At 47.0% G+C, this 17,580-nt stretch overlaps 1 protein-coding gene across 4 annotated transcripts in view; it reads left to right on the forward strand.

Moving 5' to 3' along the window:
• The first annotated feature begins 1,547 nt into the window (after positions 1 to 1,547).
• KCNMA1 (potassium calcium-activated channel subfamily M alpha 1) overlaps positions 1,548 to 17,580 on the forward strand; it is a 671,545-nt gene continuing 655,512 nt past the window's right edge. For all 4 annotated transcript variants that reach the window (XR_014175589.1, XM_081955703.1, XM_081955704.1 and 1 more), the window contains exon 1: positions 1,548 to 2,054. Coding sequence is in view for 3 of the 4 variants with exons in the window: in XM_081955703.1 (XP_081811829.1) it covers positions 1,725 to 2,054 (330 nt within the window). In the remaining variant the exon portion in view is untranslated. The remainder of the gene's footprint in view (positions 2,055 to 17,580) is intronic.

A 17,580-nucleotide genomic window follows, 5' to 3' on the forward strand; every position in this document is an offset into this window, starting at 1 on the left:
CTGAAACTCCCAGGCGCTTTCATCTGCTTTCTCTTCCTCCCCTCCCCTCCCGCCTTTCTGTTTCATTCGCAATCAGCGCCAGGGAGAGGATTAAGGGATCCCCCCCACGCCTTCTTCCAATTCGGTGCCAATTCTGGAGCCAGGCGACCCACTCATCCGAACCGTTTCCTGGTGGGCGATGATCCGCTGGAAAAGGGAAAAAGCACCGCCGCCAGTCCTGACCGCCGCCTGCCTGCCTTCTCCTCGCCCCGCGAAGCACCTGTTTCTGCAACTCAGCGCTGCCAATCGCTGGCTCGCTTTTGCTCTCGCTCTCTTTTGCCCGAACAACAACAACAACAACAAACACGACCGTGGGCTCTGCATGGAGACTTCAAGATGGGTCAGAACGAGGTGGAGGGCGAGGAGGAAGAGGAGAAGGAAGTAGAGGAGGAAGAGGAGAAGAAGAGGAAAAGCAGTAGGAGGAGGAGGAAGAGTAGTAAAAATAGTAGTAGTAGTAAGAAGGAGGACGAGGAAGAAGAGGAGGCAGAGCAGTATGAGGAGGAGGAGAAAAAAGAAGAGGAGGAAAAGGAAAGAGAAGGCTCAGCCGAGCGCAAAAACGCCCAAGCGCTCGGCCCGCGTCTGTTTATCGCCGTGTCTCTGGGCTCGCCACTCCAACCCCGAGGGGAGGAGGGAAGAGGCTGGCAAGGAACAGCAAAAGGCGAGGCTGCGGGCGCGAGTGGCCGCGTGGGCACAAGCCGCCGGCTTCCCCCTCCCCTCCACCCCACCGGACCTCGGGCCCTCCGATTAGGCATGCAAGTCAACGAGCGCCGCCGAGCGCAACAGAGACGCTGCGAAAAACACCGCGGGAGCCGGATCCGAAGCCGATTCGCGGCGGCGGCGGGGGAACCACACACGCACATATAAACACACACAGACACACACGCGCGCGCCAGGAGTGACTGACAGCCCGTGCGTCACGCCGTCCGCCAACCGGTAGACCCGCGCGGGGTTCTGAGCCCTCCCCCTTGCTGCTGCGCGTCCCCCCCTTGGCCCGCCGCTCCCCCCACCCCCCACGGAGTCTCGTCAGGCGGGCAAGACGCGCAAGCCGTCGCGAGCCGCGTCCGGAGCCGCGTCCTCCCCCCCTCCGTTTTCCTCCGCCCAGAGGACGGACCTAGCCGGCTTTTCGCTGCTGCTGCTGCTGCTGCTGCTGCTGCTTCTTCTTCTTCCTCCTCCTCCCGCCGCCTGGGGCCACCTGCGAAAGCCGGCGCCGCGCGCGTGCGGCTGGGACGCCCCCCCCCCTCCTCTATCAGCCGCGCGTCTTCTCAGCCGCCTCCGTCAGGAAAGCCGAGCCGAGGCGCAGCAAAGCCGGGGAGCGGCTCGGCGGGGAGAAGCGCGGGTGCCCCCTCAGAGGCGGCGGCTTTGAGCAAGCGGCCAAGTTCGCCCACTGACGGACGGACTGACTGACGGGAAAGCGGGGGAGATATGCGGGCCGGCTGAGGCGGCGGGCGCGCTTTTTTTTTTTTGGCCCCTCCCCGTTTCATTCGGGTGGGAGGGGCCGCGCGCGGGGAGGGGAGGGGGGCATAGAGAGAGAAGGCAGGACGCCCCGGCGGCGGCGGCTGCATTGGGCTGAGCGGCATCATGGCCGGGGATGGGCTTCGTGGCCGGAGCCGGCGACGGCATCGGTCTCGGCGTCGGCCAGAGCAGCTTCCCGGAGCGCCCTCGGCGCGCCCTGCTCGGTGCTAGCCATGGCAAATGGCAGCGGCGGCGGCGGCGGCGGCGGCTCCAGCAGCTACTACTCGGGCGGCGGCGGCGGCGGTGGTAGCGGCAACATTAGGATGAGCAGCCCCGTCGGCGGCCCCCTGAACACGGCCTCGTCGTCGGCGCCCGCCCGGGCGTCCAACGCTCTCATCATCCCTGTCACCATGGAAATCGGTTGCGACAGCGGGCAGCGCATGTGGTGGGCCTTCCTGGCTTCCTCCATGGTCACCTTCTTCGGGGGTCTCTTTATCATCCTGCTCTGGAGGACCCTCAAGTACCTGTGGACCGTCTGCTGCCACTGCGGGGGAAAAGAGAAGGTAAGACCCCACCACCACTACACACACAGAGTCCCTGCAGCCCTTCCGAGCCGGCGAAACGGCGCCTTGGGCTGCTGGAAATCCTTTACGCCTGAAAACTGCTAAACGGAGGGGGGGTATTTTGGAAGCTCGGGGTTGACAGGAGGTGGGGGTCTTTCTGCAGCTCTCTGAGCTGGCTGGTTCTCTGGCAGACGTCTCGTGACCCAGCTAGGTAACGCTGTCAGGGCTACTGATGCTACTGACTAGCCCTGATGGTGTGTTGCCTAGTTTGGGTAAGGAAATTTCTTGCAGGGAAACAAGCAAGTGTGGAGAGCGAGGTGAAGGACCCCTCTGTGGACAAACTGTTGGAGAATAATCTGTCCCAGAGGTGCTTATTTTTCTTTTTTTCAAGAGGCAACTGGATTCCATTGTTTTTCTTTTGAGGCATTTGGCTCCTCATCCAAGAAGCTTCTTCAGCTCTGACAGGATAGTGGGGAATAGAAGGATTTATACCCCTTGCAGACAGATGGTCATTTGCATCTTTTTAGAGGGTCCTTGAAGCATTTGGAGGTTTATCTGTGTCCTGAGTGTCACCTGAGTAGCTCAAATGGTTCCTGTAGTCTGCATTTTTTTCCTCTGGGAATCCATTCCTACTCCCACACCATTCAAAGGGTGTTCATCCCAAATTGTATAGCTAAAAATCTGTAAAGATTCTCAGTCATCCAGGTCATGGTTGTCCCAAAGGTTTTTTTTTTTTTTTTTAAAAGGCACTTTCTGGTTTTTCTTTGAAGATGTTTCACTTCTCATCCAAGAAGCTTCTTCAGCTCTTCTGACTGGATGGTGGGGAAGAGCTGAGGAAGCTTCTTGGATGAGAAGGGAAAGTTCAAGGAAACACCAGAAAGTAGCACCTTTGGGACAACCATGATTGAGAATCTCTATAGACATATTGGAGAATAATCAATCAGAGTTAGGAATGGACTGATATCCATTAGTTAAATCAACTAATACAGGTAGTCCTTGATTTACAACAGTTCATTTAGTGGCCGTTCAGAGTTACGGCGGCACTGAATGGATTTATGACCATTTTTCACACTTACAACCTTTGCAGCATCCGCATGGTCAGGTGTTCAAAATTTGGATGCTTGTCAAATGGTTCATATTTATGACGGTCTCAGTGTTCCAGGGTCATGGGATCACTTTTTGGGACCTTCTGACATGCACAATCAACGGGGAAGCCAGATTCACTTAACAATCCTGTTACCCACTGAATAACTACAGTGATTCACTTAAAAACTGCAGCAAGAAAGGTTGCAAAGTGGGGCAAAATTCCCTTAACAAATGTCTCACTTAACAACAGAAATGTTGGGCTCAATTGTGGTTGTAAATCAAGGACCACCTGTACACTTACATTTTTCTATAACATTTCCTGTTATAAAAAAATAGAAGAATTTTTAAGCATCTAGAAGTAGTTCAGTTTAGTTCCCAGATATCTATTTAGTAAGAATGTAACATTCTTCCAAGGGAAACAAAGGCATGTTACAGATAATTCTGTACAGCAATCACAATTGCTGTAAACCTTTAATTGCAACATACTATCCAGAAAAGTAGAGAGAAGTTTTAGACCGTTAAGGTGGTTTGGTTCCCAAGCCAGACTTTCAGTTCCTGAGTTGCTTTTAGTGCTTTTTATATTTTCTTCGGTTTTAGCTCAGGCCGCCTTCCTCAGGGATTCTCTCCCCTCTTTGCATGCACAGGGTATTGTCCTATGAGCTAGATTGGATTGAGTGCTTAGTAATTCTGGGCTCCCTAGTGGAGAAGGATGAGGCAGCATTTGGAAGTGGGGTCACCAAACAGCAAGGCTGAGCTTGCTTACTTTTTGGCAGACAGCTGAGAAACTTGGAGGTGTGAAACATACCCCATATTCTCCCTTGTGTGGCACTGAACGCTGTTCAACTTGTAAGTGGCAACTGTGTTGCTGATTCTGGACAGGCTAATGTTTGCTCATAAATAATAAGCTAGACTGAGTCAGAGGCTTGGGTCATCTCCACGTATATTTGGGAGTTGATCGTTTGAAGGATTCAACATGCCATGTCATCTAAAGTCCAAATCCCATGACTTTGTGGTGTTTAGAGTTACAACCTTAGTCCCAACTAAAATCCACTTTTCTTCTTGCTGGTAATTTTTCAGCTTTTTCTAAAACTGCTGTGGTTCATCTCTTTCTCCTGTGTCTCCATGAGATGCTGTTCTTCTTTGACTAGAAAAAAGTTTAAGCATTTTTTTGTATTAAGGAACAAATTTGTCTATCTGAATTAAGCTGACTGTAGGTGGGTCCCTGAATGATGCCTTACAACCATCTGTTCAGCAACTCCTTTCCCTTCCTTGTTTACCGATGCCAATTTGAGGACACTGTGGTCCTGAAAATCCAGATTCCAAGGGAAGTTGTGTAAAATGGCAGTTGTGTAAGGACGTACATAGAGGCTTCCTTCGAATGAAATGTTGGGGGTGGGGTGGGGTGAAGAATACATGATTGCGAGGAAATCTTCTGTCTTGTCCATCACCTACTGAAAATCCACAAACGGAAAGAAATACAGGTTCTAATAAATAACAGGACTCCACAATTAGTTTGTTCTAGCTTTTACCCTGTCTAATCTGTTTTATCCCGCAACAGATTTATAACCTGCAACAGATGAATGAATAATAAACAAATAGCACAACAAATACATTGATACACTCAGCAGTACCCCCCTCCCCAATTAATACAGACTCCAAATAAGGATCTTCTCGTTCACTCAGATCAGCATAGAATTAAAAATGTTGACTATAATTCGGAAGGGAAAAGAGAAGTGCAAATGTTACCATTTGCAACAGTTTCTATGTATGAAAGAGATACTTGAAAGATACAAAACATACAAAAACAATCCCAGCTAGTATTTCAAACATGGTATGGGACACTTCTCCCTTAATATTTGAATGCCCTTCAGGGGTAAAATTAAGTGAACTTAAGTTCACTTTCCACTTGATTTCTTCAATTAATACGTTTTCTCCTCTGCCTCATTCTGACCCAGTTCCTTTTTTCATTCCAAAGAAAGATTTGAATAAAACCTTCCTTCGGTTGATTAGACTTCAGATTGAAGCATTCAGGGAGATCTCTCTTTCCTGCCTGTAATCAGCTCTAGCTGAGACTGTAATTGTGGAAAGTTTTCAGAAGTGCTGGAAAAGCAAGCAAAATTTAGGTTGACAAAGGTGTTGTGTTGATAACTCTTGTCCAGATGCCTACTGAAAAATGACAGGGAAAGGAAAAGAGAAAACCAAAAAGATCACCTACAACTGTTGAGGCCAACATTTTGAGCTTTCAAGCCTCTCTCCATGTTTCATTCAATCAATCTGGAATTGTAATGTTCTGAAAAGATTTCCTGGGCAGAATTCACGTGAGGTGGCCTTCCAAATAGAGAAGAAGCCCCATGGAAATAAACAAGAATGGTGTCAACGACTTCATTGGGGTTTGGAGTTTAAGTGTGCTATTGATTGACTTAAGTTGGAGATGCTGAGTCCTTGCATGCTTAATTTATAAGCTTCATCATCTTCAATGGTGGTTATTATGGTGCATTTTATATCTGGAATACTGTCTTGTTCTTCTTGTTCTTGTTCTTGTTCTTGTTCTTCTTCTTCTTCTTCTTCTTCTTCTTCTTCTTCTTCTTCTTCTTCTTCTTCTTCTTCTTCTCCTCCTCCTCCTCCTCCTCCTCCTCCTCCTCCTCCTTCCTTTTCTTCTTCTATTTCTCCTCCCTCCTTCCTTCTTTCCTTCCTTCCTTCCTCCTCCTCCTCCTCCTCCTCCTCCTCTTCGCAATACTTTTAAAAGGAGCTAGTAGAAATAGGGAAGGATCAAGAAAATTCAGCTAGAATGATGAAGGGGTTGAAGTCATTCCAATGGGAAAAGGCTGGAATGCTGCAGACTCTTTCATTTTGAGAGGATGATTGAGAAGAGGACATGATTAATATCTATAAAATCATGCCTGTGATATGGAGAAAGTGATTGGGGATCAAGTGTTTTTGAAGACTAGGATCCTAGGAAGCTGGCTGGAAGGAGCTTTAAAGTTGCAGGGAAGAAAAAGGAAGTGCTTATTTATGTGGCACATAAATCACTACCTTAATGAATAAGTATTACATTGGATAGTTTTATATTGGTATTAAATAAAAGATAAAGGTAAAGGTTCCCCTTGCACATATGTGCTATAATCATTCCTGATTCTAGGGGGCAGTGCTCGTCTCCATTTCAAAGCCGAAGAGCCGGCGCTGTCCAAAGACGTCTCCGTGGTCATGTGGCCAGCATGACTAAATGCCAAAGGCGCACAGAATGCTGTTACCTTCCCACCAAAGTGGTTCCTATTTTTCTACTTGCATTTTTACATATTTCCGAAGTGCTAGGTTGGCAGAAGCTGGGAAAAAGTAACGGGAGCTCACTCCGTTATGTGGTGCTAGGGATTCTAACTGTTGACCTGCCAACCTTTCTGATTGACAAGCTCAGTGTTTTTGCCATTGAGCCATTGCCTCCCTTGGGATTAAATATGTTCATGTAAATCAGGCCTTTCTAGAGTTGTTAGTTTTGAGAATTAGTGTTGGCTCTTGGTTAGAGTTACCATGTTCCAAGGTGGCAGCTGCTGGCAAACAGAGGCAAGACACGGTATATTTCCTTCTCCTGCTTTTGAGCATTCCATAAACTTCTAGTTGGCCACTGTGAGAAACAAAGTATTTGACGAAGGAGAGTCTTGCACTTTGGTTTACTTAGTGCTGATCTGGACAGTTGTGCTTATGAAAACAGAATGTCATTCTTGAGTCATTAAATGAATAACTCTAATCAACATGTTTAGTAAATTTCCATGAAACTGAAGGATAGCAAGGGATGTAGCACAAAATGTCCTTACCTGAGAGTATATGTTACTGAAAACACTGTGGGGCACGGTGGATAAAAATAGATGAATTAAAATAATAATAATAAAAAGTGGATTTTTAAAATTTTAAATTGGATTTTTTAAAAATCAAATTTATTTTAATAAAATGCTTTTGGAGTAAAAAAATCTATCTAATTTTCTATTTAAGATACATTAATAATTTATTTATTCAGCATGAAATGGAGCTTAGTTATGTAGCATGAGGCTGTATATTCTGCAATATTGGGACAGTCGGTGAGTCAACAGCTGGTCGGAGGAGGAGCTGTGGGACAGAGATGACAGTTGCTCTCAAATTATTTTTAAATTGAAATTATGATTTAAATCAAGTTGATTTAAATCAAGCTTTTTAATAGTGATTTAAATCGACTTGCTTTAAATCAAATCCACCCTGCTGTGGGACTTACTTCCAAATAGACATTCAGAAGTCAGTTGATTTTTCCTAGATCAGAGTATATGTCCACCGGCCTTTGTACGATCATTATTGTAATCCCGTTGATTTTGATAGGATTGAAGTGATCTCCTCCTGTGAAAAATGGGAGTGTCTATTTCTTCCACAATACATAAAGACTTTAGATCTCTTATTTCAATAAGGCAGACCCATATTCTCCAATTGTGTTTAGGTTAAGTCAAGTTGAACTTGATTCCAGAGGTTTTTTGGATATGATGTGGAAGTGTTGACTTCTGGGTCATTATTTTGACTTCCTAGTCCAGCTTCAACTTTAGAGTTCCCTTACTGAAGTACCTAACCTTATCTTGTTTCCTACCCAGGCAAGGTCACCCAGAGCTGCCATTCACTTTCTTGCATGTGTGTGTGTGTGTAGAAGCAAAACATTTCTGAACTGTGAACCAGTGAGTCTGCTACGTAGTTGATGCCCCATACTTCTCTTTTCCACTAGTTTTGGATTTCTGCTTCTCAGTATAGAGGCAAAAAACTCACCACTAATTATATAAAACCACCTCACATCAGTTGGGGGGAGGGTACGATGGCTCAGCAGTTAAAGACGATGGAGAGCTGATAGCCCTGGTTGGAGACCTGAGCACTGTGCAATGGGATGAGCTCCCATTCCTTGCACCAGCTCCGGCCAACCTAGCACTTCAAAAGCATGCAGATGCGAATAGATAAATAGGTACCATTTTTGGTGGGAAGGTATCAGCATTCCGTGAGCCATGTTGGCCACAAAAGAAGGACTAGGGGTGACATGATAGCAGCCTTCCAATATCTGAGGTGCTGCCACAAAGAAGAGGGTGTCACCTTATTTTCCAACCTGAAGGCAGGATAAGAAACAATGGATGGAAACTAATCAAGGAGAGAAGCAACCTGGAATTCAGGAAAAACTTCCTAACAGTGAGAACAATTAATCAGTGGAACAACTTTTCTCCAGAAGTTGTGAATGTGCTAACGCTGGAAGTTTTTAAGAAGATGTTGGATAACCATTTGTCTGAAATGGTATAGGGTTTCCCTGCCTTAGCTGGGGGTTGGTCTAGAAGACCTCCAAGGTCCCTTCCAACTCAGTTATTCTAAGACCAGTTTTATTCTACATGGCCATGGAAATTGTCTTCCAACAATGCTGGCTCCCTTGGCCAAGAAATCAAAATGAGCCTTAAAACCAGCCATGACTAGATAGGTAAGCCTTTACCTTTACCTAGTTCAATAAACTTATAAATAGTTGAAGTAGATCACATCTGGTTAATTAAAAAAAAACAGTATGCAAACAAATGCTTGGGCTATAGTATGTTTCTTGTTTTCCGAGTAAGATTTAGCTGGGATGATGACCCTTGAAAAATAAAATATTACTTGTTTCCTAAGATACTCAGTTGCTAGGTTTCTGTTGGTTTTGCTGATCGTGTTCCTTATGTGTTGACTATACTCTCCTAATTGGTCCTGAATTCTGGCATTATTTTACTTGGAGAGCAGGTACACGTGTGAGATCACGGTTGGGGGGGGGGGGAGTTTGAAATGAACCTTTTGTTCGTGACTGCCTGTTAAGGAGGAACCTGGGTGCAGCACTGCGGATAAGGAGTGCAATTCCTCTTAAGCTTTTCTGTAGGTGGGGTGGAGTGAGGTGAGAAGGGACAGAGGACTTAATGTCCATTAGCTGCCGTTCGATCCTGGAACATGTGGGTTTAACCAAAATACACCAAAAGATCGAAAAAGGCACATTGTAAGGAGAATTATGTGGTTTGGGAAGAGAAACAGCTCGACCCTTCTGGGAAATCCTTATGATTTTAGTATGACTCTTTTTATATTCTCTGCTTCACATCTGATGAAACAAGTCTAAAGAAGTCCAGCTTCTTTCTAATTTTTTTTCTGGTCAGTTGGTAGGACCTTAAACAGATAATGTCAGAAATGGTGTAGAGCCGTGATGGCGAATCTATGGCATGTGTGCCAGAGGTGGCACGCAGAGCCCTCTCTGTGGGCACACGCACCATCACCAGCTGCTCTTCTGGTTTAAAAAACAGGCTGTATTTTGAGCCATTTATGGGCTGTTTTTGAGCCATTTGGGGATGTTTTTTAAGCCATTTTTGGGCTGTTTTCAGGCTGAAAAATGGCCTGAAAATGCCCCCCAAATAGCCCCAAAACAGTTTGAAAACAGCCCCAAAATGCCCCCAAAATAGCCTGAAAAATGCCCTCAAAACAGGCATGCGTGCACCAGCCAACTTGTCTTCAGGTTTCTGGCACTCAGCACGTGCACATTCTCATGCAGGGATGCATGTTCCAGTTTGGGCACCAGGTGCCCAAAAGGTTCGCCATTACTGGTATAGGATCTCCTGCTTGAGCGGGGGTTGGACTAGATGACCTAAAAGGTCCCTTCCAACTCTGTTAATCTGTTATCTTATTGTATGCATCTGTGATTTTTGGGATTCTTGAGGAGGACTGTGGATGTCACTGGCAATTTCCTCTCCCCTAAATACTCGTGACCGTTTAATAGTCGTGTGATCCACTACAGAGTGTGTCCTGTCAGTTATCATTGCTTGGTGCCAATTTGGCCACATAGGAAGGGTATGATTGTTACTGATCTGCCATCCAGCTTTGCAGTCTAAGAAACAGAATGCTGAATACTTAATTTTTTTATTTGCAAGAAATACTTTTTGGCAAAACAAAATATAGTATTAATGCTCTCCCTGTGGCACCTGATAGGCAATTGACGGCCCTTCAAAATAGGCCCGCGGATGGATATTTTCCCTTCACCTTTTTTTTAACCTTTTCTAGATTGTGAATGGAAGACCAGAACTGTTCCAGCTATTCCTGGCACAAAGATACACATAAAACACACACCAGCCTTTTAAATATATATGGTTGCTAGGCGCCTGTCATGATATGACATTCAGCAATTGGATCTCCTGCTTCTCCAGAGATATGCCATCACCTAGCTTACAGTGTGGATTTTTTTAAAAAAAAAATGGAAGTAAAGGGGAAAGATGATAGAAATAATACAACAATGAAATATTATCCCTGAAATAATGAGAGCATCCCCCAAATGATGAAATCGCTGAAGAAAGCGAAGCCACTTTGAAATAACTGGGCAACTGTATGGGTCCAACTGTATGGGTTGTATTTGTGTATTTATTTCCCTTTCTCATTTTAGGGTGGCTAGGCAAGAGGAAGCCGAAGTTAACGTAACATGCCTGTTAGAGGCAAGGATGTTTTTAAAGCAACATTTCCCTTTGGGAAACTGAAAAGATAGCCAGCATAAATTGTGGGGAATTCTTGTGGGGGAATCCTTATGAGATTCATGTTTTTTCCCCTTCTTCGCCAAGATAATACAAGATGGCAGGGATGATGCTCCCGTCAAAAGAGGATTCTTAAGGTGATATATATACTCCCATATTGTGGGAGGAATGGCAGAACCTGGGGGCAGAGTCAAAAGAGGGATCAGCTTAGAATCCCTACGTAGTCACAAACGAAGCAAGTCCAACTCCCCTTGTGTACTATTGACCCTTATCTATCTCAGTGATGGCAAAACTTTTCGGCACTGAATGCAAAAAAGGGAGCACTTAGTGCACTCATCTGGGCCATGACCAGGAAGAGGAGCTGCCCAGGGGGCATGTGCATGCCAAAAAAGAACTTCCGGTTTCCAACATGCACATGAGCGCCAGCCAGCCAGTCTTCTGGTTACTGCTGTGCATGCATACACACTGATCAGCTGGCAAGCTCACACTGGAAAATGGAAAACCAGTTCTTCCAGTTTCCAGCCCTGCGCATGCACAAAGGGTAGCTGATCTTCACGTGTGCATGCATGTCAGAAATCCAGAAGTGGTACGGGTAACATTGCATGTACGAGGCAACATGGTTCCATGTGCTACTTCAGGCACGTGTGCCATAGGTTCATCATCACAGATCTAACTCTTTGCAAGTGCTGACCATTAGTTGAGAAGATTCCTGTGCATGGACTTTTAGCTACAAATCAGCTTCATTGAACTTTTGCATGTAGACCTGGTCTTTTGTGATCGACACATATGCAGCTAAAACAAAGTTCCTGTGACAAAATGATATACCATATTTTTCGGAGTATAAGATGCACTGGAGTATAAGATGCACCAAGATTTTGAAGATGCAAAATAAAAAAAAGTTTTTGCACTCTGCAGACCTCCCCAAAATAGGCCATTTTTCACGAAAATGGGCCCGTTTTTTGTCAAAAAAAGGGCATGCATAGCCTTTAGGAGGCTAATAGAGTGCTCTGGGGGCTGGGGGGCATAAACGAGCAAAGAATGGGGCATTTTTTGCTCATTCTTGCCCTCTCCAGCCCCCAGGTGCACCCTGGAAGCCTGGCTATGCATGGCCATTTTGGTGAAGGGGCAGGGTTTCAGGAGGCCAAAAATGCTGCATTCAGTGTATAAGACGCACCCAGATTTTCACCCTCTTTTTGGGGGGGAAAAGGTGCGTCTTATACTCCGAAAGATATGGTACGTGTTTTTCATATGTCTACATTCAGGTTATGCTGATTATGCTATGACAGTCCTGAAAGGCTCAATCTGAAGGAAGTCTGAGATCAGTCAGAGAGAAGTGAAATCAGATGGAGCTGTGGTTCATTCATCACTTCCTTCTTTTTGAGGACATTGTTCCCGATAGCTGCTCTAAATCCAGTTATCTTGGAGTTGGTCTGTGACTCATGGCTCCTGCTGGCCCAGAAGATGAAAGTCCTGGTTTGAGGGAGCCTCCCCACATGACTGCAATCAACAGTGGTTCCCCTATGGACTAGGAAGCCATTGGAAAGAGTAACTCCATGCTGTGATCACCACAAGGCATGATTACCCCAATGCACTCTCCATAGGGCTGCCTTTGAAGTAGACTCAGAAACTCTTACTTGGTCCAGAATACAGCAACCATGCTGTTGGCTGGTGAAACTGGTTAATGAAGAATTACTGTTATTTTGAGATCTGGATGGCAATAGTCTGGGGCTCAATTCAGGGGGTGGTTAATAGTTATAATGCCGTCTGGCAGAAATTGTGGGCACTCCATCACTGGATGTTTTTAAGAAGAATCTAGACAGTCACTTATCTGAAATAGTATAAGTTATCATGTTTGAGAAGGAGGCTGGACTAGAAGACCTTCCAGCTTATTCATTCATCGTTCATTAGGAGCTACCTTGTAAAGGTGGGATTCCATTCTCTATAATGCCTTTCTATGGAAGATTCTTTGACCCTGGTATTCCTTTCATGCTGACAGAGCCCCAAATAAAGTCATTGGTGAGCCTTTGTCCCTTGGTACAAAAGGGACAAAGTCCCTTAATATAGGAGCACACAACAGATTCAAACTCAAGGTAAACCGCTCCAAACTTGGTTGCAGAAAATACAACTACAGCAACAGAGTGGTCAATGCCTGGAATGCACTACCTGACTCTGTTGTTACATCTTCAAATCCCCATAACTTTAACCTCAAACTGTCTACTATTGACCTCACCCCATTCCTAAGGGTCTGTAAGGGGCATGCATAAGCACACCATCATGCCTACCATCCCTGTCCTAGTGTCCCCATTTATTCATACCCATTTAATTCATACTCAGGTTTATTCTTATACCTATTATTTTGTAAACGATTGACAAATCAAATAAATAAAATAAATAAAATAAATAAAATAAAATAGTACCAGATGTGGGCTAATGGGGGTTCGCAGGGCTTCAGGAGAACCTGTAGCTAAGATTCTGTGCAGTTCAGAGAACCCCCAAATGACACTCCTGGCTGGCCCTGCCCACCCCTCCCCTCCCAGGAGTCCCCACATGGCCCGTTTTGGATGCAGGGAAGTGCAGGGCACGCATGGAGGCATGGGGAGGATGAAAAACGGGCCTACTGGAAGTTCGAGAACTCTGGAAACAGGCCTGTTTCCGGCCTCCAGAGGGCCTCCGGAGCCCGGGGAGGCCATTTTTGTCGTCCTGGAGGCTCGAGAAAAGCCTCCGGAGCCAAGGGAGGGCAAAAATGCCCTGCCCTGCCATGGTGCAGGAGGTGAAATAGGACACGCCCACCCAGCAACAGGGCAGAGAACCACTTGCTAAAAATTTTGAACCGCACCCTAGTTTAGTATCGTGGTGGGCAGCCACCCAGTTTATGATTGATTGTTATGTTTATGTTGTTATGCTTGTGGTGTGCCTCTCAGAGTTTACAAAGATTGTAGCGGCCTGTGAAAAGGTGGAAATAAACACATCTATCTATCCGTCTATCTCAAAGGTTTCAATTTTGCTATGGCTGTTTCTGGAGTGTGTCATAAATTATCTCAGAATAAATGTGAAATGAAGTATCTTGCCTGTTCCATAATAAAGGGTACATATTTCATTTGATCAGTGTTGTAATATGTTAATGCGTTTGTTGGAGAAAACGTTCTAATCCAGACAGAACAGGAATTCCTACTAGTAACTAGATGTTTCCCAGATAGTATAAATGAAAACTACATTCACACTAATTAGCTACATTCACAAGAATAATATGCCAGATGAGTGCACCAAAATCCTAGTGCTGCTAAAGTTGCTCAATTTAGGGATAACCTTGGTTGACCAACCTGTCTTGGTAGCCTGCAATGTTGGGAAAATTCAGCTAGCTTGGTTTAGTTTATCATTCAGCTAAGCCCAATTCATTCAGTAACTCCAATTTAAGTGTATTGTAAAAACATTACTTACTTTTGTTTGCTTTCTTTCAACATAACACAGACAGCAATTGAAGTTACCCCTTGGCTGGCTAGTTGCTTAACCATTGCAGATCTGTTGTCATTGAACTGTCCCCATCTGAGTTTTATTAATTTTTAAAAATCTCTTTTGTGCTGCTGAGCCATGCTAGTTTCTGACTTACGTCAAAATTACCTAACATTGTTTGATACACCATTCTGTTCTCTCTTTTCTTCTTCCTGATGGTCTCATCCACTTATCCTTGGGAAATCAGCTCTTTTTTGTCTTGCTCTGATGTTACGAAAGAAGTAGAAGAAAGAGAGGGAGGGAGAAAGTGGTTTATTTCCAGGAATGAATGGCACAAAGAGGAAATGACTAGATTTAGAGGGGCTCATTCCCTGCAGCATGTGGGAGCGATAACAAGTAGGTGACAAAGCACATTCATTCTATATCCCTGTTTCTTACAAGCCCCATTTTACTTTTAACTCTTTGGGGGGGCAGGTGCAAAACATTTTGATTTTCTAAGCATATAGTGCTGTAGGCAGGAAGGCCATCTTCCTGTCCCACTAACCGTGGCACAAAGATACTACAATGACCACTTTTATAGATTTACATATGATCCTGTGGTTGTCCTGTGAAGAGGGTTTGGTTGAGAAGGAAGGAATGGCCCAAGGTCATCCATCCATCTTCCATGCCTCAGAAAGGACTAGAACACATGTCCTTCTGGTTTCTAGCCCTGCCCCATAGCCACTGCACCAAACTGGCCCTTAACATTGCCATGACATTTTCTTCATTGCAACCCAACTCATTACCAACATATCTTATGTATTTAGAGGTTCTGGTGTTAATATAAGATGCCTTATAAGTAGTATTTGGATGGTCCATCTCTGGGCTCTTTGTAGCTCTGTGGGAATGTGCTTTCCTTAGTGGACCTGGTCACAGCCTTCTATAGCCATTATAGACCAGATCCTTGGCTTCCACAGAGTCACCCACTGGATCAGAAAGCATTGGTTAGGCATAAGAGATTTTGTTTTCCAAAGATTTTGGACTTGTGCTGGAGCCCATCTTCAGGGAACTTCTCTCTAGCAGAGTCTTGAACGAATACTTGAAATTGGAATCAGCTTCTGATTATTGCTGTTTCTGTCCCAAAGCGTGTCCACTATAGATTTTTCTGCAGCTTTTACAGATCTGTTCTGACCCCCCCCTTCCTCCGTTGCCCACACAGTACACACACTCCGGAACAGTACAAGGGAACAAGGTTTATTACCCCAACAGACAAGAGGCTTTGTGGCAGCAAGCCACCAAGACAGAACTCACAAAGACAGAACACACAAAAGCAGCAATCCAGCTTGCCAGGATCCCAGACTAGAGTTGCTGTCCAAAGTCCTTTGTTGATTGCTACGCAGAGCCTGTCCAGAGTCAACCCTTTTATAACCTAAAAAGGGCGTCTCCCAACAGCACCTGAGAGCTCTTTACTGCCTATAATTACGCCCACGCTCCTTGCGTTTGTGGGCGCGCCGGAAACGAGCATCCCGAAACGCCCTACTAAGTCCTGAGTCACTATCCTCTCCGCTGCTCCAGGGCAGGGCAACGGGAGTCCTCCTCCTCTCGCCCTCACCGCTGCTCCATGCCTCTGGCGCCACCTGGTGGCCGACCAGACTCTCGGATTCCTGCTCAGCCTCCGAATCCTGTCCAGGATCGCACATCTCTTCTGTAGCTGACTTGTATGGAGTATCACTCTCGGAGTCTGGTGACAGCGGCACCGGCTGGGCCACAACACTATCCCTCACCGCAGGGCCCTTCCCCCGGGCCTGACGCTCGGGATGCGGTCGAGAGGGAAATTGTCCATGATAGGCCCGCACCAAAGCTGGAGCATGCACAGCCGTCGCATCGGTCCAGGACCCCCCGTCCGAGTCCTCGTCCGCCCAGTCGACCAAATACTGGAACCGACCCTTGAGCCATCTCGAGTCACGGATCCGGGTCACTCTGTGCGATGGCCGTGCGTGCACGTCAGGCGACGACGGCAGGGGTGAAGAGGGACGTCGGAGAGGACAATCCGACCGCTCAGGGATCAGGAGCGAGCGATGGAACACCGGGTGTACTCGCATCGAGCGCGGGAGGGTCAGGCGATAGGCCACCGGATTGATAACGGCCTCCACAGGGAACGGCCCCAGATACCGGTGGTCCAACTTCCTCGTAGGCCGGTGGGACGGAAGATGCCGCGTGGACAACCACACGCGATCACCCACGGCCAATTCCGGCACCGCACGGCGAGACCTGTCCGCCACCCGCTTGTAATCCTCCTTCGCCTGATTCAAGTAGCGGCGCACCATCTGGTGAACCGCCTGAAGCTCAGAGAGGAAATCCTGCGCTGCGGGGACCGGAGAGTCCACGGGGGTGAGAGGGAAAAAACGAGGGTGGTACCCGATGTTCGCCATGAAAGGCGTCGTCCGTGTGGAGGAGTGCTGCGAGTTGTTGAACGCAAACTCCGCCACGGCGAGGTACTCCGCCCAATTGTTCTGCTGCTGGTTCACGAAGCAGCGCAGATATTGTTCCAGAATCCCAATCACCTTCTCCGTCCCTCCATCGGTTTCGGGATGGTGCGCCGAGGACAGACAAACTTGAACATCAAGAGCGGCCATCAGCCCTTTCCAGAACTGGGCCGTGAATTGTGTACCACGATCGGAGACGACCCGGTCAGGTAGGCCGTGCAGCCGGAACACGTGCTGGATGAACATGCGGGCGGTGGCGCGGGCTGTCGGCAATCTCTGGCAGGGGATGAAATGCGCCATCTTGGTGAGCATGTCCACCACCACTAGGACCGTAGTGAAACCGGACGACGGAGGCAGTTCCGTCAAGAAGTCCATGGACACGGCTCCCCAGGGTCTGTCCGGAGTCGGCAATGGCTGTAGCAAGCCTGGAGGAGCTCCCGTCGCTGATTTGGCCTGTCGACACTGCACACATGACGTGACGTACGTCTGCACGTCGTGTCGCAGGCGAGGCCACCAAAACGTATGGGAAACCAGGTGCAAAGTTTTGAACAGGCCAAAGTGTCCCGCTGCCGGAGTGTCATGACATTGGGAGAGAACCAATCCACGGAGCGGTCCTGCAGGCACGTAGAGCCGATCCCGATACCTCAAAAGGTCCTCGTCAAAGGTCCACGGGGATGTCGGCCCTACCTCTGCCCGCCGTTGTTCCACCCACTCGTCGTTTCGCTGCACGTTCCGTATCAACGACCGTAAATCCACGGGTTCCTGGACTGCAGCGAAGGACTCGACGGGTAGGACCGTCCGGGGGGGCAGGGAGTCAGCAGGGTCTGAGTACTCCGGCTTTCTAGATAGGGCATCCGCCCTCTGGTTCAAGGCACTGGGGATATACGTGACCTTGAAGTGGAACCGGGCAAAAAACAGAGACCACCGGATCTGGCGCTGATTGAGCTTCCGCGCTGTTGTCAAAAATTCCAGATTCCGATGGTCTGTCCGGACTTCGACCTGATGCCTGGCCCCCTC

The sequence above is a fragment of the Natrix helvetica genome, assembly GCF_964273705.1.
Source record: "Natrix helvetica genome assembly, chromosome: 5".
Taxonomy (NCBI): domain Eukaryota; kingdom Metazoa; phylum Chordata; class Lepidosauria; order Squamata; family Natricidae; genus Natrix; species Natrix helvetica.